This window comes from Apostichopus japonicus, chromosome 10 (genome assembly GCF_037975245.1).
Source record: "Apostichopus japonicus isolate 1M-3 chromosome 10, ASM3797524v1, whole genome shotgun sequence".
NCBI lineage: Eukaryota > Metazoa > Echinodermata > Holothuroidea > Aspidochirotida > Stichopodidae > Apostichopus > Apostichopus japonicus.
This window is the reverse complement of record NC_092570.1, coordinates 12826872-12850375: the sequence shown is the minus strand read 5'-3', so window position 1 is coordinate 12850375 and position 23504 is coordinate 12826872. Positions and strand designations below refer to the sequence as shown.

Genomic DNA, 23504 nt, shown 5'->3' with positions numbered 1-23504 from the left:
CGTAAGACGTATTGAACATAGCCTACGCAGTACGTGAACCTTCAATAGTAAAACACAATGCCAGCGAAGACACGGGTACGAATTACTGAAGTTTGAAGGTGGAGTCTACATCTCATAATTTAGAGCTGGGCATGAAGTTAAAGTGAAGCAAGTCGGAAAGGCACAAAGTGAACAGTAAAAAACGGAATTTTGTCGACTTTTAATTCGGTTTCATGCCGTAAAAAGGAAGAAGAAGAGCCTAACCATACATTCCCTAAGTGAGACGCATTAGCACCAATAACAGATAACGGTAACCTACAAATCTTACTTAAAGTCAGCCCTAGCAAAACTTTAGCCCAAGCCTAAATTAAGGCATAGCTTAGGCCTAAATTAGGCTAGTCCTAATCCTATCCAAACTCAGGTCTAACTTAGGATTACAGTCTAACCTAACTAGCCTGGGCCTAAATGTTTTTGTTAAGCAGTTATAGACTAGTTAGTTAGGCTAATTTCTTTTTGGCCTAATGCTCAGGCACACCTAGGCCTATGCTAACTTACTTATGATGGTGTCCAGTAAATTAGCAATAGTATTAGTAATGGCATTAATGATCTTTTTAAAGCTTGTGTGATTGCGCAGTGCATGGTTTAGATCTAGGCTAGGCCAGAGCCTGTCCTTCAGCTATGTGATTTCATTGATGGCTTGACCAGAAATAGAAAGGCCTAAGCTATACTTGTAAAATTTTGTACTATTGCTGGTTGTCAAACTGCTCAAAGCAAGGAAACTTTTCCCCAACTTCTCGCAAGTGTTGCTGTTGTGCATAATTCGGCTATATGGATTAATGATATTTATTTGTTTCTTAGTTTCAAGTATTTTCCAAAGCAAACTTACATAAGCCGAACATTCAGCTTAGGATTTTTGAAACTTTATTAAAGAGTATTTTTTTTGTACAATTGCGAACTGTGGGGCACAACAAAGGATCTTGATCGCAAAATTGACACTTTTCAAAGGAGACTTTGTAATATTCTCAACATTAGATGGACCAATAACAATTGGTTATCAAACGATGAGCTCTACAATTAAACCAACCAAACACCTTGGTCATCCATAGTCGCACATAGAAGATTGAGATTTTTCGGTCATGTAGCAAGACTCCAGGAGGACGCTCACAGCAACAGTTGCTTTAAGAGAAGCATTGAGACATACCGCTGAACCAGGAGGGAGGCCTGTGACTTCCTTGCTTTGAAAAATAAAGTCGCAATTTAAGGACATTAACGATTTCAAGGAAGCAATGGGCCTTGCGCAAGATTGTGATACATGGAGGAGGTTAATCACTGAGCATGTCGGATAGACGAGACTCACCTTACTACTACTACTACTAGTTTCACTTTGGCAATTTTGTTTTTGTTTGTTAGATTAAATTGCAATTGACAAAGTGGTTACAATTTGACTAACAAACACAGCAGCCACTGTGACTGTAACAGACTGTGCAGTGTGTATAACACAGTATGGGAATTTATGGGACATGCGAAGCTTCTGTACAGCACCGTACCTAGACTAGACTAGCGTTTTTGTGGAGAGCACTAAGTTGGCCAAATTTGCTATGGTTCTTCAAGACTTCTTTAGCCCAACTCATGCAAACCCATATGATTGCAACAAAGCCTAGGCTAGAATAAAGCTTCTATTCCATTGTAAAGTGTACAAAGAATAGATGCTGACAGTTTTTTTTTGCTTTGAAGGTAGGGTATATATATAATAGTTTTCCTACAAAGAAAGTTTCAATTAATTATTGCACTCTTCGACTGTCCATCGTTACCGATGATGACTGTTGAGTGCAACAGGCAATCAATTAACATTTCCTGGCCCTCTTCTGCGAGGACAGACCAGCATTGGCACGGAAGTTTCTCCTGCAGGTGATACATTGATAGTCTGAGGTAAAACTATCAACTGCCCCATGACGTAAATCATGCTACCGCTTGTGCTTTTCATTCCTCCTGTCTTCCACGGTCTTGATGGTGTTCCTCACTGCATGTCTCCAGCTGATCCTATCACTGGCCAATGATTCCCATAGCTGTCAACATTGATGTTAGCTTTTCTCAAGCTTCGTTTCAGGGTATCTTTGTAATGCAAGATTTGACCACCCTGTTGTCTTTTGCCTTCTGAGAGCTCACCATAGAAAACCATTTTTGGCAACCGATGTTCAGGCATTCTGCATACATGTCCTGCCCTCCTTAACTGTGAGGCTGTGATCATAGATTCAATGCTTGGTAGGCCTGCTCTCTGTAGAATCTGCACATTGGCTACCCTTTCCTGCCATTTGATGTTCATGACCTGACATAGTTGGTTCATCTGAATACTGCTCAGTTTCTTAAAGTGAAGGCTGTATAATGTCAAAGTTTCTGTAGCATATAAAAGAGATGGCAAAACTACCTCCTGCTGGGAAAATGCCATAAGTCATTCCCTTCTCCTACTGTCATTCTGTACATATTCATTCACCTGCAGGGAGAATATGTGCAGTAACATGATGCACAAGGCAACTCCCTCGTACTCTCCGCCACTGAATAAATAGCAATTTGCATCTCTTATTCGAATTGTTGTCTGCATAGATGTGCTGTATCATAAAGTCTATTAATAATTTTACCTTTGTTGTTTTTCATTTAATACAGGATTGAGTACAAGAAGACTTCACAGAACCTATTTACCATGCCTGTTAATTTGAGAAGGAAGGTCATTCGGGCGGGCATCCCAGTTCTTAAGCAGGTCAGTTGAACATTTGCAATCAACTTTTAAATGATGCAATACATGGCATGATCTGCATTTAATGTTGTTCTTCTAAGATTGAGTTTGGTGTCTGGATATGCAGTGTCTGATGTACTTTTCCCCTTCAATATTATGTAGGTCTGCCTTGGGGGAAAATGGCCTCTCAAAGCCGGGGTGGGGGGGCAGTATCATGACAGTACACAAGATGATGTATAGTATATGGAATTTAGCACAAAGGAACCAGGAGATACTGCAGCCATTACTGTATATTACACTGTGTGTAACTACTTGTACAGTTTCATCTTTGTGGTCTTGAAGTCGATTCATAAATCTTTCAGTCTTAGTGAACTGCTTTCAAATCTTTGTTATAATATGTTATTTACCAGAGAGGCTCTATAGTTTGTATTTAATGTTTCTAATGATCACTTTTTGGATTGTCCAATTGTACAGGTTCATCGTGACAATGTAAATCAATATGCCAATCACAAGGACGAAAATGGACCAATGACGAGAGGGAAAAGACGGTCAAGTGGGTCTCCACAGCAACAAGCTCCCAAGAGCAAGAGGGCGGCATTTGGTGACATCACAAATGTAAGTAGTTACCTGCGTATAATGTTATTACACACTCCCATGTTGTCTTCAATCAACAAACTAGACATTCACTGGAAGCACTGTCACAAAATATATACTGTATCTTTGCAGGTACTGTGTGGGGATTCAAAACATACAGTAACATTTAGGAGCACATTTTAACACCTTGGACCTTTATGGGAAATATAGTAGCTTTACAATGTCGACAAAATGTTTGAAAGAAGCATTGTCTATTCAGTACAGTAAATATTCTGATATAAGGCCAGTTTCAAATCTCTCAAATCTACAAGTTTTTCTAAGATTGCTGGGACAGTCATTGCATAAGTATCTATTAAGGCTAATATACTTAGCTCTAAGTTTGAGCAGCTGATATCTGAAAGAGATCCAAAGTTTGGACATTTTCTGCCTACCACTTTCAAGTTTTATCCTGTAATCATGTTTTGAGGACAGTTGGTTTTCTGGAGAAATATATTTTGCAGGGCTGCTAACTTTTGAAATAAAGTTGGTTTACATGTTACAAAATTTGGCTTGCTTGCTGCTGGTTTGGCTCTATCCATGATGCCAATTCATTAACCTGGATTTTAAGAGCATCCTTCTCCGGCAAGTTTGAAAGTATGTGCTTAAAGGCACTGAAGACCCGCCCCAAACCGCGTGCCGCCAGCTGAAAAAGTTAACTTTCTGTTGCTTGCAAGTGATGTTTTGTTTGTGTCTCTACAAAATGCATACAGTCATGAAACGTGATACCTTGATCGCTGTATGGTTTTGTATACTGTGCTGTTGGTACTGACTGTGCACTAGTGTCAAATTACCGATGGTTGCAAGCTGTGTGTGTATTTTCTGGGATCGATGGTGGTGTTTAACACTTCTGGTACACTTACACCTCATTCGAAACTAGGTCAAATTAGCGCATTAGATGTTTCTTTTTGCGCGAGTCTTCACACCCTTTAAGATTTTACATACAGAAGTCAGTGCTGAGAATGGTCTGCTCAATGTGATGCCCTTACACCATAGGTTTGAAACTTTAATGGGATTTCCCCAAAGTCAACTGTTACCCCAAATTGTCAAATCTGTGACATTTGATTTGAAACATTTTTTGATTTCATGAACCATTAGAAAGATTAATGTTCAGCAGATGCTTTCCCAGAAGTTTGTAGAAATTTGCAATGTAAAAATGCTGTTGAGTTCTTTACTCTTCTTTTTTTCAGGCTTACCACAATGTGAAGAATGTAGCTAAAGGAAAAGGTAAAAGCAATCCTGCTCTCTTGAAACCCTTGAAGAAACCTCAAGTTCAGCAGGTCAAGAGTAAGAATGTCGTTAAAGAGCAGCCCAAACGGGTAGAGGAGCAGAGTACAGAGATGAAGCCAACGGTCAGTACTACCAAAGAAAACATTGAACAGATAGATGACATTATAATGCTGTCTCCAGCTGATGTACCCCTCCCTGACAGGTAAGACTAGCTTCAAGTCCACCATAATAACAACAGGGATGTGCTCACACTGGGTGGCACCGGGCGGCTGCGCCAGCAGTTCTGAATGCCGCCTAGCACAAACATTTTTAAAACATTTCCGCCCGGCACTTTTTTGATGATAATTTAACAAATTTTACCATAACCAAAATTTGGGACAATACATGGCACAGAATAGGAAAACTAGCACCACCTAAGCGTACTTCATGTGCAAAATTTGTCCAGTGGGGAGGGGGTACCCCACCCATGAGATCCCTCTCCCAGGGTGTGGATCACACTATCGCACAATCTGCCCGGCACTCAAATATTCCTGAGCACATCCCTGTAACAATGTAATATTTTCATATTTATTTTGTTGCTCTTAAGGGGGGAGGGGAATCAAATAGGTATCTTCCATCTGACTCACCAAACCAGTACTGGCATGAACTATAGAGCTGATGCCTTAACCTTTAATGTTAAACTTTGTGAGAATGTTTCAATTCTGTGATTTCAGTTCTCTCGAAGATGCAAGCATGGAAGACGAAACAGAGGTGATGAACCAAAAGAATTTGGAGAAGGATAAAGAGACCGAGAAAGAAATGTTATCCAGTGAGAAATTAGATGTGAAAGAAAAGGTGAGTTGATCAACAAATCAGCATTCCATCATTGTACACTCTCAGTGAGGTACCCTCTTTGCTGATTCAAGCCATGTTGAGACTTAAAATGCCATGACGTGACTACTGTTGTTGCTCTATATATAATGCGGTCAGTTTCCGGTGTTTTTACAGATATCTGCAGGTCCTTTAAGTCAGGTATCCTCAAGATATATAGTACAATGAATTCACATGTGGGGAACCAAAGTTGCCCCTACATATGCTAGGTCACCAACGATCCTAAATAGTAAATTACTGCCGGCTAACATCTGGCAATACAGAAAGAATTTAAATGACATACACGAAAACAAGAAATTACAAATAAAATGAAAGTAATTTTTGCCAGAGTCACCAGGAATCTAAGTACAAGAACCTTACTTCAAATGGGTTAGTCGAAAGGGTCAGTCTGAAAATATTGTAAACATGATATCTCAAGAAGTCAACTTTTCTTGAACTTCATACTTAGTTTGTAGATCTTTGTAGTCTTCAACAAAACATAGTCATCAAGGAAATGAATCTGCCTCAGAGAAATGAGGGTCTTCCTTTAAGCAAACTCTGGCAGGCCTTTACCAGTTTTCACCTTCTGAGCTTCAAGGGGTCCACAGGTTATCTTAATTGATCTAAGATTGGCCATTTTCTCTGATTTTTACAAGATGACCTTTGCTTTGGCAGTTAGTTGTGAAAATATTTGTTTAAACAATGTCAGTAAATCTCATTTATTTATAACAACTATTAAAGGGATGGTGGATGTCAGAGCTGATTTGCTAGCACAAAATTGGTTACAGACTATGTCAGACATGTGTTTATATTTCTTGTAGGAAGACTGTTTTCTCTGGATATCGAAACGTTTTGGAATAAAAAATTTGATACTGTACATTGTTAATGCCCACAAGGGACTCCCTTGTGAATGGGAGTGATACACATAAAAAGCTGGAAATCTCTTTCTCTGGAAACCTTTTTCTGGTTCTCATTTAGTTTTTGCCTCTTGGATAAATTTACCTCCCTTGTTCTGCATTAGTCAAATAGTTATACGTGGAAGTGTGAGCAAATTGGATGGCAAGAAATCACAATAGCTGACTGGCATTCTGGTTGTAAAGAATTGCAAGACGATCTGATATCAAAACAACCTATTCTTCGTTAAGCAGACGATTTCTGTTTACATTGACAATTTGACTGATGAATGCATTTCCTTCATTTTTCATTTCATGCATTTCCTTGATCATCTAGGAAGCATTGATTCAGTCTGTCGATTCTCTCAAGATGGAGGAGGAGGGAGTGGAACCTATCGAGGAGGACATGATTGATATTGATGAGGAGAATAAAGATGACCCTAACCAGTCACCACAGTATGCTTTTGAAATATTCCAGTATCTGAAATTCAGAGAGGTGAGTTGTTTCTCAATTAAATCAGGGACGTTTCCATAAGAGTCACTTGATTAGTAAATAAGGGGGGGGGGTTGGCTGTGGGGGGGGGGGGGGCTGGTTGAGAGTGAGAGAGAGAAGGTGGCTGCAGAGAGTATTTTTTAGACTGGTTTAAGTTGCTGTTTAAGCCCCTGTGCCCCACTAGTTTTTGTGGTTCTGAAAGTGGATTTGCTTGACAAGGAGCTCTCTGTCTGGTTGAGTAACATTTTATATGTAATGCTCTTACCTCAGGTATGTGAGTTAAAGCAGAACTGTTCTTTCAAAGGATGATGAGAATGATGATCTCTCTGATTTTACTCTCAGGTTTAGTTTATCAATCACCTTCAGGATCTGGTAGTATAGATTCTGTCAGAATGAGAATGTTCCAAAACGAATGATTCCTTGTTTTTCTATAGCATTCTCAGCCAATATTAGTTGACCATGTGTACAGTAGTTTAAGATTGTATTCTAAAAAAGTGTTTAACAATTGTAGTTTGAACCACAGCAAGTCCAAGTTGGTAAATGCAATCTCTATCATTGCAGCTACAAATGTATAACACAGTACAATTACACAAATTTTGGAATAAATGCAAAAATTACCATACTAATGCTCAGACTTTAATTTGTGCTTTTATCATTCTCTGGACAGGCTGAGTTCAAAGTGAAACCGTACTTTCAGCAACAGAAGGAGTTGACACCTCACATGAGATCTATCTTAATGGACTGGATGGTGGAGGTGCAGGAAAACTTTGAGCTGAACCACGAGACCCTCTATCTTGCCGTCAAACTCGTGGATCTTTACCTTATGGAAGTACAAATCAATAAAGACACTCTTCAGCTGTTAGGGGCCTCTGCCATGTTTATATCAGCTAAATTTGATGTGAGTTTTAACCAAGTTAGTTGAACGTATCATGTTTAGGAGGGCGTTGTGGTTAAGGCATTGGACTTGTGATCTAAGGATTACAGGTTCGAGCCCTGGACAGATCATTGCATTGTGTCCTTGGGCAAGGCACTTTCTCCATTGCCTCTCTTCACCCAGGTGTATAAATGGGGGACTTGCGAGCCTCGGTGACTTGTAAATATAGTTGCGTGCACCGGTTTGTGGCTGCACCCTATGGGAAGTCCCCCAGGGGACACGTGGCTGTTCTGCCCCAGGAGAGATTGTTTGAATTGTGCACACTTTGGTGTGTAGGTGTGACAAGTTACCAATGACCAGGGTTAAGTACAGAGCGACGAGACTTTATTGTAAGTTGCGCTATATAAGAACTGTTAATTATTATTATTATTTGTGTGTGTAAACGCCTTGATTTCTACATCTCACTTGCTAGTCCCTCAAATTGGCCGACGTTAGTTATTGTATTGACAGACAGTTATGCAGAGAAATATGAACATTGTGTTGTGGAAAGTGGAGAAAGACAGATATTCAATTCATGCAAACAATTCTTAGCGATTGTTTTTCAATTTGAGCTTTTAAAGAAGTTGTGTCAACTTTTGGTCTGATGGGAACATTGTAATATGAGAGTGGTGTACCTAGCAATGACTCGATTCGTAGTGCAATGACATACAGTAACTAAACTATTCGTAACTAAAGTATTCGTCTGTTGAGATGACTCTATGAAGTACAGTGACTTGAAAAACAACCTTAGGGTATCTGAATTTGGACATATACACCCATACATTCAATTGAATGACTGAACTTGGGGATAATCAACACTAGTCCAGCTTGGAAAAGTGTGTGTCTCCTTAGTGTCTCAAAAGTGTGTCTCCTTAACATCTGAAAAGTGTGTGCCTCCTTTTTATCTGAAAGTGTGTGTCTCCTTAACGTCACAAAACTAGTTGCAAGCTTTCCAGGACAACCTTCATAATTATTTCATCCTGTTGTTCCTCTTCTAGGAGCGCTGTCCACCAGCTCTGGAGGACTTCATCTTCATCTGCGACGATGCCTATGACAGAGGTCAGTTCATCAAGATGGAGAAGGATATACTGAAGTGCATAGACTATGACCTTGGAATGCCATTGTCCTACAGATTTCTTAGAAGATATGCAAAGGTTTGCTGGAAGATTGGTTTCATTAATTAAATCTATTTCTTACTTTACATGTTTTCTCAAGAGATTAGTGTTTCTAAGTGAGTGCAAGAAATCTATTGCTTTTCAGTTAGGTTAAAGGCCATTTGAGGTCATCAGAGGTCAGTCTGAAAACCTTGTTAACACAATAACTTGAAGTAATGCTTGAATGAACTAAGTACATTGTATACATTGATCCATCTTAGAGATCACAAGATACATGTTGTCTTTTTGTGGACGTCAAAGGGGAGTTAGGTGACGGTCTGATATATTGTTAACTATGATAACAATTTAACTTGCATGAAAGTCATCCATTTGATGTATCCACAGACCCCCAAAGGTCATTTTCAGACCAATAGACATAAAAGTGTGAAATCCTTCTAATGACAATAGATCAAAATGTTTAAGCTTGGCTAAACTTCATATTTAGATGGTCCACATTGGTGGAATTACCTTGCTGTCAATAATGTTCAAAATCTTGAATGTACTGTATGCAGTCTTCTTATTGGGTAAATGTCCTGACAGAAAAATACAGTTCTCAGGGAATCACTAGCTTTCTGGTTATTTATTACTTACCCATATATCTCAAAAATAAATGATTACTTTTGTCTCCCTCAGTGTGTTCACGCTTCCATGGAGACTCTAACCCTGGGCAGATTTATCCTAGAATTATCGTTAATGGAACCAGAGTTCATCGTCACCAGCGAGTCTAAATTGGCTGCTGCAGCATTGCTTCTGGCTTTCATGATGAAGAGTTCTGGTAAATGGGTGAGTCGCTAAAATCATTTATAAAAATAAAATAAAACTGTTAGCAAACTGCTCATCCACTTGAGAGCCTGTGTAATAGAATGTGTAAAAGGAAGTTGGCCTGACATTTCGAACCTAGCAGGATCTTCCTCAGAGGCTAAATGACAAGTAACGGTTACCGGACCCAAATATGGATCAACCTCCATTCCTCCAATATTAAGAACCAAAGGGGAACTATTTTGGTTGCATTATTTGCACTGGCCTCCCTTTTCAGAAAAAAAATTATTAATCCATCATTTCTACCAGTAAATTAAAAAGAATCCAGGATTGTCTGTTAGGGCGGGAGATGGCTAAATTGATTGAAGGGTAACTAGACCAGTGTCTACTAATGTGCTTAAAGTTTACACAGCTTCTTGAGTAGTTCACCTTTGAATATTTAGTTCAGATGGAGCTCCTATTAAATTGCTCTGATTAGTACATCCAGTAAATGTATAGAATCTGAGACCTCTCGAGTCTCTTCCATAAGGCAAGATCAATCTGAACTCTTGATTTGACAAGAACAATCTGTGGAAATTGGGTCCTCTTTCATAGGCAAAGGTCGACCGCTCATTAGGGAACAATTCGGAAAGGATCTGGTCTCCTTCTATTTGATTCCTATGTTTCTAAAGTCACAGGGTTTTATGTGTGGACTATACCTTATTACCTTAGTTAAACAACTGACAGTGTGTGGTATAATTTGTGGGTATAATGGTTACTCTTTGAGTAAGAAATGCCTTTACTACCCTTTAGTGACAGGTTTAATCTCTTCTAAAGAAACATTACTTGCTAAGATTTTCTTTATAACAAAATGTAAAAATCCCTCTCCTCCATGAAGTTATCTTCATTATTGAACGGACGGGAGTTTTCTTAAAGTTTCGCCTTTCGATTTGGCTAGGAGATGTATTGAGTTCATATAAAGGTATTTGTAGGATTCTCTGGTCTTAGTAAAGACTGTGTGTCTATAGACTGTCAGTCCAGATCCATTGCCCTTTAAATATTATTAGGTCTAGACAGGGACCTTCTTGTTCAGACATTTTGACCGTAAAATTTGAGATAGGGATGAACCATCTTCAGTTTAGTGACCAATTTGGTGAGCTCTGTGTTTTTTTCATTTGGCAGTAAATAGAATATCGATTCTCTGATTATTTTAGGATCAGTGGGAGTTTTTTTTTTTTTTTTTAGGTCGAACATAACAATAGTTAAGTCATATTCAATATTTGAAGTATGGAACTGTTCTGCATTCTTATAAATCCAGCATGTTTGTTTGTGGAATAAATTTTAATGCACTTCTTGGATGCAGTGTTTAGGTTTACACAGACCTCTGCCATTAGCTGTGTCAGTGACACGACAAGCTAGTCAATCTTGAGTGTGTTGACAGTTGAATCCAGGGGTCATTTAAATAGCTTAATATCTGAAAAGTGTGTGTCTCCTTAGTATCCTGAAATGTGTGTGTCTCCTTAATATCTGAAAAGTGTGTGGCCCCTTAATATCTGGACAGTGTGTGGCCCCTTAATATCTGAAAAGTATGTGGCTCCTTAACATCTGTAAAGTGTGTGGCTCCTTAACATCTGAAGTGTGCGGCTCCTAATATCTGGAATGTGTGGCTATGTCAGTCTCACACCACACTAGTAAATGGTTAGTGTGTTGACAGTTGAATCCAGGGGTCAATTAAATAGCATGATTGGAACCCAGGTGGTCATATATATTTAAATCAACAAATTATGTCACAACCGACCAATGGCAGATCAGAACAAGAACCACAAAGGTCTAAGTTAACTTCCTGACAGTATCAGTATTATTTGTCACACCTGTAGGATGCAACCCTGGAACATTTCTCAGGCTACAAATCCAGCGAACTCGCTCAACTGGTTCAGAGACTCAACGCGATGCTAGTCAAACCAGCGCACAAACAACTCACCACAGTCAGGACAAAATACTCACACAAGTAAGTACAACTTGAGACCTAACAGAGCCTGGATAAAATTAAAAAGTTTCGCACACTTCATTCACCTTTAAAAAAGTGTTTAATCGCAAGATCAGCTCTTTGATTTGTTGTTGTTCTATAAATAATTCCTTGAAGAAGATTTGAGCCCAAGAAAGTTTCAGATAATAGACATCATCATGTACCGTATGTGCTAATGAATATTTCTCAAGTGACATATTTCTAAGACGGTTGTCTTAGCATGATCCATCATATCTTGAGTAACACACTGGGCTTGAGAAAGTTTGTGGGTGATCCAGACAGTAATTACAAATGCCTAGGATACAACTTGGTACAGCAGAAAAGAATTAACAGCTAGATCGATCAAAGTGTTTTATAATGACAAGCGTTTAAAAAAGGGTTGTGGGGCTGTGCCAAAGTTCAAACCAGATCAAATGTTGACTTAAGAATAGCTTAAATGACTGGTAGAAATACTTTCTTCACCTTCAGTCCTTGTGTTAATAAACTAACGTCTTAAATTCAGTAGAAAATTCGATAATGTCAAGTTATTGCTGCTTTGCTTTAATTTGTCTTGCAAGGGGTCTGCTAGATGCTGTCCTCTTTAAAATATACCATACCATACCACTGTTAAAGTAACACCTGTGAACTTGCCTCTATTTGGACATTGCGAACCATTAGACACAGGATTGGGCACAAGAATTCAGCCAACACCCAGAAAGAGTGGATTTACAAAATCACATTTAAAATACTTAACCCCTTAGATTATCAAAGACGATTTGTTTTTACTGTAGACGTTTACGCTCAGCTAAAAGTGACAAGATTTAACTCTTTATTGTCTGTCATCCTTCTCTTTCCCAGGGTCTTTTACGAGGTCGCCAACATTCCTCCTCTGGAAGTCTTGACGTTGTGAGCAAGCTAGAATTGTCAACAGATAGTTTTAAACCTCAGTGACTAGTTCATCCTGGCTGATGGACAGTGACATTCAACTTTCAGGGACGAAGGCTTGAAAATCACCAATGTTCCTTTTCTTGTACTGGCTTACTAGCACCAAAGTGTTTAGTCACACTAGCCTTCAAGAAGAATCTGTGAATTTTTCGATCATTTTATTCTTTCAAAAATGTTCCCCCCCCCCCCTAGCAGTGACCTTTTGTCCAGGATATTGTCAGCAAATTTTCTTTTCTACCATTCCTTTCTTTTAAACTATACTTTCATCATTGTGCTTTGCCAAGGCCAATCAGGATATTTTAATTTATTCCTTTTTCTCTGCATTTTAAATCTTCTGTTGCTTTCACGACTAATTATTTTTATCTTTAGTTATCTCGATCAAACATTTGCTTAATCAAGGAAATTAAATCTGAACGATATTTTCAGTGATTACCAAGTCAAAAAGGTAACAATCATTACAAAACAAATTTGAAGTCTTGGCAACATCTGAACAGATTAATTTTGACTAAAAGAATGGTGAATAGTAGTCAGTGTTAAGAAAACTGCTCTGAATTGGATGGACTGGTCTTGTCTTCAACCGTATAGCTTGACCATTCAACTGTCCTTCTTGTACCCATTGATGATCTTCAAACAAATACAAAATAATGAATATGTGGTGCCTAATTAAATATTCGACATTTGGACTTGGCTGTATAAGCTATGCATTAACAGAGACTCAAAACCCCCTCTTCTTCAAACAAGTTTTCTTTACATGCAACAAAATAGAGAAAATATAACATCGCTGTTTTATTCTCACAAGATGTACTATCTTGTGTCATGTCCGAATAACAGACAGAAGAACTGAAAAGCTGATACAGGCTATTAGGTGTCTCTGATACAATTATTGTAGTTTTTAAATTTTAGCGTGGATCCTCACAAAGTAACTTTAATCAACAAAAGCCCCAAAACTTGCATAATTAATTTTTCATTTTGGCTTTTAATTATTACAGTTTCAATGTTGTCCAGTCTTAATTCTCATTGGTGCTACTGTCCCGAATGGTGTGAGATATCCTGCATACATTCAAATTGTTTTCATTTAATTATTCTCTTTTCAATTATGTTGGATATTAGTTTGATACAGTAAAAAGTTTTAATGAAAATAATATGATAAAGATAGCAAAATCCTCTCCTGAATTTTTTTTTCAAGTAAGCAAGATACCTCTTAACAAAATGATATCAAAATGCTTGATGGGACCATCGTTTCTGGGGGCTTTCTTCTAGCAGACAATTGTTTCTGGGGGCTTTGTTCTAGCAGACAATTGTTTCTGGGGGTTTTGTTCTAGAAGACAATTGTTTATGTAAGATCAGGTTTACCTTAGTTAACCCTCCTATCATTGTATTCAAGCGATCCATTTTTTTTAAATGTGGTAAATTGAGAGGTAATGCAATGAATGGTACATTTTTTAACACCATTTGAAACATTCCTTTTGACAGAAAAATCAATTTTTTACTCAAGGAACTAATATCAATGTTTTTTTATTATGATTTTGATTGAACCAATTTAAAAGCTTTTAACATTTTTCTGTCTTGTCAATTATTGAAATTGTAAATACATATTTTAAATATACCATGAGACTTTGATCAAGTACAATAAAGTTTCTCATATAAAATGGTTTTTGACATAATGTACTTCTGTTCTTGTCTTTTACATAATGTTAATAAGTGGTTTGTTCGAGTGGTGGCGTGATATGCTTATTACGATATACAGCAATTCTGGTGAAAATATTTTAGTAAAAAGGTAAGGTTCTGCTGTAAATTACTTGTATGTTGCAGTTACATATATAAGAAGCACGTGTTCTTGAGTTTAATTCCCTTTAAGTACAAAAACGATGAGTACTTGTCGGCAACGAATGCAAGAAGGCTTCGTTACATTACGAACATAGACGCGGATCCAGTGGGTTTAAAAGTAGTTATAAGCACAACGTTGCTTGTAAGCCTAAATATATCCCCAGGATGCAATTTCGCGTTTACAAATTTTAATTTTTCCTGAGGAGGTAACCCCATATTCCCTACAATGGATTCACAACCACACATTTTAAGTTGGCCCCTGCAGATGCCTATTTTGCATCAGAACATTTGATTGGGGAGTGGTGGGCAAGAGGAGTATTTTAGAGAACACTTGTAATTCATGAACAATCAGCTATTGTTCTAGAGTTCTACCAATTAAAACTGGTTGTTCATACGGGATCACACCTAATTTAGAATGTGTCTGTCAAATATGTGAACGCTGTAAGCAAACATGGCAAGATCTTTAACATAACGTTGGTTTCTTTCTAGTTTGGTGCTCAGGATTAAACATGGGCGTTGGAAAATGGGAAGCTGCTCCACTTTGAAAAGTGAGGGTGGCATGGTTATGCTTCTGCCCCACCCCCCCCCCTTTCCCATTTTCACCTATGGTTTTTTATACAAGCAGTCGAAACTTCACATAATTTTCCATCTAAAAGAATAGTTGAAATTTTCAATATGCCATCTGGACCACCCGAAACTAAAATTATTCTGAGTAAGACCCTAAACACACCGATTTACTTCCCCACACATTTGGATAGCTTCCCTTATACGCCACAGTTGGATGATGATGTAGGCACGAACACAACTAGCCTATTATCTATTATACGTGTATTATCTATTATACGTATAATATCTATTATACGTATATTATCTATTATACGTATACTAGATAATATACGTATGTCATCTATGATACGTCTATTATCTAGTATACGTATATTACCTAGTATACGTATATTATCTATTATAAGTTATTATCTATTACACGTTTAATATCTATTACACGTATATTATCTATTATACGTATATTATCTATAATACGTATATTATCTATGATACGTGTATTATTTATTATACGTATTTTATCTAGTATACGTATATTATCTAGTATACGTATATTTTTATATATACGCATAATATCTAGTATACGTATATTACCTAGTATACGTATATTATCTATTATACGTTATTATGTATTATACGTTATTATCTATTTATATATTATCTAGTATACGTATATTACCTAGTATACGCATATTATCTATTATACGTTATTATCTATTACACGTTTAATATCTATTACACGTATATTATCTATTATACGTATATTATCTATAATACGTATATTATCTATGATACGTGTATTATTTATTATACGTATTTTATCTAGTATACGTATATTATCTAGTATACGTATATTTTTATGTATACGCATATTATCTAGTATACGTATATTATCTATAATAGTATACGTATATTATCTATAATACGAATATTATCTATAATACGTATATTATCTATGATACGTGTATTATTTATTATACGTATTTTATCTAGTATACGTATATTATCTAGTATACGTATATTTTATGTATACGCATATTATCTAGTATACGTATATTATCTATAATACGAATATTATCTATCATACGTATATTATCTATCATACGTATATTATCTATAATACGTATATTATCTATCATACGTATATTATCTATCATACGTATATTATCTATAATACGTATATTATCTATTATTCGTATATACACAATACAGTTTTGAGGCCCAAGTACTAGATTTCCTGGGTGAGGACAGCGCCACCTTAAATTAATTCAGCTCCTCACTGCTAGCAAGAACAAAACATGCGTGTTAAAACATCAAATACTTATTTTCTAAAATATTCTGCATGTTTCTGTATGAATGCTATACATATTAGGGAAAGACAAATGGTACTGTCTTCCATGGGGTATTTTTCAATTTTTTAATAAAACAAAACGAGCAGGATTTGATAAGTAAAAGCAGTTTAACAGTCACTGTTGGCGTTGTAAACTTGTGTCCGGAGAAAGATTAAAACAATATAAGCACCCTGCTGAAATCTCTATTCAATTTCTTTATGCCGTTTTCAAGACAACATTTGAACTTTGACTTTTTCTTCCTTCAAATTTCGCATCCGGGTCGCGAATATTTTTTTACCCAAACAGGTTTGCAATTGTGTGTAAATATTCGCTCATGATTGGTCGAAAAGTTATTTTAGTTTAAGTTTAATTCATTTCAACGAAGATATACCCGTTCAAAATTACCCGAAGCTTTTCGTATCTTTGGACTCGGTTTAGACATATTTAGCACACTAGTTTGTTATGATTGTATGAGATACTATCTATGTTTGGTCGAAGATTTCTGTGAAGGCATTAATCGATAACATCGCACAGTTTCGTACAGGGTGCACGAAAACGTGCTCAGTAGGCCTATATGTATTAATACTGTGTAATCAGTGCAGTGACGGAAATGTACTGCAGACTATATACTGTTTTGCGCAGGGGCGTATCCAGGATTTTCTAACCCGGGGGCGCGAATTACTATCTAAGCGGAGCGCCACCATCGGTTGGCGCGGAGCGTACAAAAAAAATTTCAGGTTTTGATACCCCCTAGCTATAGATCACCGGAAATGGCACTTCTCGGGCTTGAAAATGACCGACCAGATGTACACTTTTGCCTGAGAACCAAGTATTTCCCAATATTTTTTTTTTCATCCATAACCTTTTTGAAGATTGTAACCAGTCACACATCATGTTCGACCTCATTGCATGTCCTGAGGATCATTGCTTTTGTAGGTGATTCTACGTCACGGCCCACAATATCCGAAAGCCCCACTTTTCAAAGTTTAAAGCCCATTATTTGTTCAGAATTTGAAAATTCACATTTCTCGTTAAGAAAATCACTTCAAAACATATACATAATGTTGCACAAAATTCAATCTATGAACAACCAATATAGAAAAACCTCCTTCAACCCCTAACAGACAGGTCAAAATTGCTACGAGTAGAGGGAAGTATGATGAAGAATGTTGGTCAGGAAGTTTTCGAAAATTCAGACACAGTTAATTTATTGGTGTACAAATATTACAACCTCTTATAACGGCAATTATAAAACTTGGTTGAAGGAAATGAAAAATACCAGTTATTTCCGATATCAGATATTTCGAACCCGAAAACTACACACATAGGCGTAGGAGGCGGGGGCTGCAGCCTCCCCCCCCCCCCCCAACCAAACTTGTTTCCCTGAAAATTCGGGCAATATGCTGAGAATAAATGAATAGTTTAAAAATGATCTCCTTATTAATTAAAATAAAGTTCTAAGCTTGGCAGACTAATTCGCCATTACTACTGTAAAAGAGAGTTTTGACATAATTGGATCTGTATGCTTTTTCTCCATCCACATAAGACATTTGGTTGTTTACATTAGCACCCTGCGGATGACTGCGCAACTTTCACGGACCGTACGGTACACGATGCCATGCGATGTAATGACCTATGCTTGCTTATATGATATTGACATTAATATGTTGAACGCGCGCTTGGCGCGCGAAAAATTTTGGTTTTATTTTTCGGGCAAGTCGTTACAGCCCCAAATCCAATTGGGCTCCTACGCCTTTGACTACACACATAGACAGTTTTGAGGCTGTTCATTTTTGAACATGCATTTTCATGCTCACTGATATTATGTGATGTCTGCTCTTTGCTTTACAAATTCGAACAGGCATGTAGCGAGTAATTTGCCAACGGAAGTGCGAAGCCTGTAGGCAAACTATCTAAGCGAAGCGCCACCATGAGTTGGCGCGAAGCGTACAAGAAAATTTTGGCCGAAAATGCCTCCCAGATCGCTGGAAATGACACTTCCCAGGCCTTGTAAGTTGCATCTAAACATTGTCTATTTTTAAATTACTAGCGATATAATAGAGAAAATTTGCTCAGGGGGGGGGGGGGCGGTCGCCCCTTCCCGAAATGCGTCATGTTCCCCGACGACTCGGTCGAGTTCAAGACCAGCCACAGTTGGTTCCATTGCACAATTGAACTATTGTTCAAGGCGTCCATACACACACACGCGTTATGCTAGACCATATGTAGTATATATGTATAGATACATTAGTGAGAGAGGAAAAATGGAAACGTCAACTAGAGCACCAATGGTGCAGAAGCTCATACCTTTTCGAGCTTAAAAATGTAGGGCCCACAGAACTTTATGGCCCCCCAAATTTCAGGCCATTTTTCAAATTCCACCAATTTTGGGCCCATGAGGTATACCCCCCCCCCTCCGTTAGCAGAATACTGGCCACACCACTGGCTATAATTCCTATTTTCCCCCTTTAAATCCTGTTTTACCCACTCTCTCAAACAATACCACTGACCTACCCTATTAAACTTTCTCCCCTCTACCAGAGCAGACCTGAAGTATGGAACGCGAAAAGGGCAACCATATTTCGTTGCCTAAACTAAGTTTGTTTCGTTGCCTAAACTAAGTTTGTTGCTGTCTAAACTAAAGCTGTTGCTGCTAGTTTACCATGTTGCTGTTGTTCGTTGATGTCTAAACTTACGTTGATGTCTAAAGTCACGTTGACGACTAAACGCGCCTTAATGTCTAAACTCACGTTGATTTATAAACCTTACGGTTGATGTCTAAACTCACGTTGATGTCTAAAACTTTCGTTGCTAAGTTAACTTACGGTTGATGTCTAAACTCACGTTGATGTCTACACTTTCGTTGCTATCTAAAATTCCGTTGTGAACACATTGTGAACGAACATCATTCTTTCTTTTCAAAAAAAATTTAACAATCAACCGCAAGTTGCTTCCGTGCAGTGCTAACAACATATCTATTACAGAGATTTTCATGCTAACTACAGCCAATGATGTTTTCTCAAATTTCCCGAGATTTGTTTGGTTAATAGTCCCTTACCCATTGTCTGCAAACATGCTTGCATCTTCAGGGCTCAATGAACGCAAAATATGATGGTTTAACTATGTAACGCGAAAAGGGAGGGGGGGGGGGGGTAATCGTTAATGTCATGCCGGAATTGTAGCAACAGCCATGTAAATATCCTTAACAACCTGATTTGTCGAACAAAATCACGTTGTTAACGATATTTACATGATAGTTGATACAACTCCGAGGACGTTATTTACATTTATATTGTTAATGTCATATTTGAATAATTGTTTTATCACAGAAAGTTATGAGTTGAGACAATCTATGAATTTTGCGGGAAGCTACCACAACATCTCTGATACTGAAAAGGACTTTAAATCTCACAGTATGTTATGTTCTCTCCCTTTTGAGAGTTGATAATGTAAAATGTGCATTTATACCACAGTTATTTCTTCGTTGCAAACTTGCGTAAAGTTTTGCGGTCCCTTTGACCACGTGCTTCAAGTCATGATTCTGGTGCAACACTAATTCGTGTGCATAAACTACTGCAGTCATACATCGTCAAAAGTAGTCATTGAAGTTTCGACATTGCGTAAAAATGTTATTTAAATACTATAATTTTCGTGGAGTTGGTTGTTTCCAAATACTGAAAAGCACCCATAGTCAGGTGGCTTAGCAACAATTTTTAGGCTTAACGTTACAGGCTGGACAAAAGTACCAAATTTGGCATGGAGTTTCTTTTCGACCTATCTATCACTTTTATCCGTGGAACCCACTTGATCGGCTCCGATTTTCCAAGATGGCGGCCAAAATCCAAGATGGCCGCCAGAAAAAAAGGAAATGTCACATATCTGGCTGTAAAAATCGGAGACGAACAAATGAGGGGTCAATTAAGGTGTTTCCGTGGTTACTGAAACAGATGATGGTCACGGCATGTTGCTCGAGTAAGCCACTTCCAAGATGGCGGCCAAAATCTAAGATGGCCGCCAGGAAAAAAGGAAATGTCATATATCTGGCTGTAAAAATCGGAGATCAACAAATGAGGGGTCATTCAGATGTTTCCGGGGTCACTGAAACAGATGATGGCCATGGCATGTTGCTCGAGTAAGCCACTTCCAAGATGGCGGCCAAAATCCAAGATGGCCGCCAGAAAAAGGAAATGTCATATATCTGGCTGTAAAAATCGGAGATGAACAAATGAGTGGTCAATAAAGGTGTTTCCGGGGTCACTGAAACAGATGATGGCCATGGCATGTTGCTTGGGTAACCCACTTCCAAGATGGCGGCCAGAATCCAAGATGGCCACCTGGAAAAAAAGGAAATTTCATATATATTCATTCCTCAGACCCATGTGCCCTTTACTGATTGGGACCATCAAACCTTCCGTCCTCAAACGTGTTAATGAAACCAGGCTAGCACCCTGACTATATGTTTTGGCTGGTAGTCTTATTGTGTCACTTTGGCTCAGGAAGCCACTTAGGACATATTGGGGAACTTTGAGGTGTGATCGACCGTGGATAGACACTGTCGCAAAGCCCGTTATTATATGGGAGTAACGAGTGTCATGTAAGACGGATTACATTGAGTCAACTATATAATAGGGTAACTTCAGGGAAAACCGACCAAATGTGAATACCGACTCATTGGAAGATTTTGTACGATTGTGCACCCTTCATAAACACAACGTCAATTCTGCTAACTTGACTTGATCGAGTTTGTTAAAGTTCGTGATTTGCCATGTGCACTGGTCTCCTTGGACCAGGAGAAGGCCTTTGACATGGTAGAACACGACTTTCTGTTCAGAACCTTAGAGTCCTTCGGATTGAACTCAGTGTTTATTCGTTGGGTCATGTTACTAAATAAGGACGTCACGAACATGGTCACTGTTAACGGATTAACTTCTGGTCCCTTCCCGGTTCGAAGGTTCGAGTCCATCGGTGTTGTCCCCTCTCCCCGTTGTTGTATGTTCTCTTCAGCAAAACGCTTAGTACCTCGCTGGACAGATGCTTAGGTTATCGACCCTTCAATGTACCGGGTGGGGCTAGAGTTACAAGCGTGCAATATGCCGATGACGTCACTTGTATTTTGTCAGACCTCGTCTCCTTCAAGCCTTTATTGAAGGTTTTGGCCACCTTCCAAGAGGCTACTGGTGCCAGACTTAGCAAGTCCAAGACCAAAGGGCTGCGTTTAGGAGGTTGGCGCGGCCAATCCCTCTCGTTCGATGCTACTTGGTCAGATGTCATGATCAGGGTAAATGGCATCTGGCTAGGTTATGGTGCCCCCGAGGCCACCACTTGGGCCGAGAAGGCTGATCAGGTGGGGGCACGGCTCGACACTTTTAGTCGGAGGTGGCTTTCCCTCCCTGGGGAGGTTACAGTTGTTAATCGTTTTATTCTTCCTCTCCTTTGGTAGCCTGGTACGGTGATCGCTGCACCGGATCATGCCTTAGTGAGATTGGAGAGGATCATTTTTGATTTCATTTGGGGAAAGCGAAAACCAAACCTTGTCAAAAGGATCGTTCTGTAAAAGACCCCCTTGACCGGTTGGCTCCGGTCCACCTCCCATCTAAACTGCGCCTTTTCCTTTGAAAGGTGTGCTCGTTGCGTTTGAGAATCCTTCGTTTCCCTTTGCCTTTCTTGTTAGGTTCTGGTGTGGGTTTCTTTTTAGCCACCACTGGCCTGGATCCTTTTCCAATAACCGGCCAAATGCGACACGCCCCTCGGGGGATGTATACTCAGATTGGTGACTCACTTCATAGAATCAAAGAGGAGGGCGGGCCATATGTTCTGCTGAACGTGGCCCCCTTTGTGTTATGTTCAATGCCCGCGCCTGTGTGCCCGTCGGGTTGCCAAATCGCCATCACTCCAGATGTGTGGTGTTCTGTGTGTTGTAAGTCACCAGATAGCCGTCTCCGGGACTTGGCATGGAGGATTGCACATGGGGTCCTCATCACTAACCATTTTCGCCTAGTCAGGTGGCGATTAGGTGATGGGATTTGTCAACATGTGGGCTGTGAGGCCATCGAGACTATGCAACACCTTTTGCTGGGGTGTCCCTTTGTTCGGTTGGTGTGGGAATGATGGTTTCACGCCTTCGTTATTGGTGTTATTGGTTGCACACTGTGGGCCATTAGTAGTGATTTTGTATTGTATGGTTTGTTGCCCTCTGTGTGCCCAAGATAGGTTAGGGATTTGCTGTTGTTGTTTGCCGCTATCATCAGGAGACACATCTGGAACAGCAGTTGCCGCCTAGTTTTGATGGGGACGTCTGGAGGGCCGAGGCTGTCGTCTCCCTCATGCAAAGTGACATAGGTTGCGCATAGAGGCCGACCACGCACGGCTTCCCGACACTGAATTTCGTAGACGCTGGCGCAAGCCTGTCGTCTACTATCGGGACGGCGTTCCCCGGATGAAATTTGGAGTGAGTTAGTTGTTAGGTGTGGGGGTTTGTGTGGTCGTTACATAATATATGGGTTGGTGGGGGGTTTTTCTCATTGTGGTTTGCAGTTTGCTTTTAGGGGCTGGTTTGTAGTGATTTATTGTATTGGTTCTGTTGGCCTTTGGGTCCGTGTCCTTTTCACGTCACGTTAAACGCTACGTTATATACATGTGTGGGTTAGTGGGAGATTTCTGTTTTTGGGTTTCAGTTGGGTTTTTGGTGGTTGTTATACAGACTGGGATTGTTTTTGGTTCTGTTGACCTTTGGTCTGTGTCCGTTTTCTTTGCACATAAAAAGCACACATGCAAATGCAGCAAGGCAAATCTGCCTTGCATATCTCTTTGTCGATGCAATGTTCATCCAAATAGTGTACATCGACTGTGAACTGTCTGGTAAAGAAACATCGTATTGAAACATTGTACACAGAATTCTCGAATACTTTCAGTATGTACTTAAAGGTTAGTGGAAGTGTTAACTTACATTTTTGAAGGTCACTTTAAGTGCAGCGGATTGATTTGAAACTTACATAGATGAAAAGAGTGTATTTCATAACCCCAAATATCAAAGTTTGAGTTTCAAACTCATTTCGTTTTTGTGTTACCTAAATATCCGGGTCCGTTGACGTCAAGAGGGAAACGAAATGTATGTCGCTATTGAGTTTACACAGTACTTGCTGATTTTTCGTTCTTCCATAGATGAAAAGTTCAAGTTAATGTTTACTTCAAATTCAATGAATGCCTGCATCTACATATTGTT

At 38.9% G+C, this 23504-nt stretch overlaps 1 protein-coding gene across 1 annotated transcript; it reads left to right on the top strand.

Annotated features, from left to right (window-relative positions):
* LOC139974810 (G2/mitotic-specific cyclin-B3-like) lies at positions 1-14209 on the top strand. The gene is made up of 11 exons (XM_071982248.1): positions 1-289; positions 2641-2734; positions 3185-3325; positions 4531-4772; positions 5284-5404; positions 6650-6808; positions 7473-7703; positions 8717-8872; positions 9506-9655; positions 11488-11618; positions 12474-14209. The coding sequence occupies exons 2-11, from the start codon at positions 2678-2680 to the stop codon at positions 12523-12525; spliced, it is 1440 nt and encodes a 479-aa protein (XP_071838349.1). The 5' UTR covers positions 1-289; positions 2641-2677; the 3' UTR covers positions 12526-14209.
* Positions 14210-23504: the final 9295 nt, after the last annotated feature.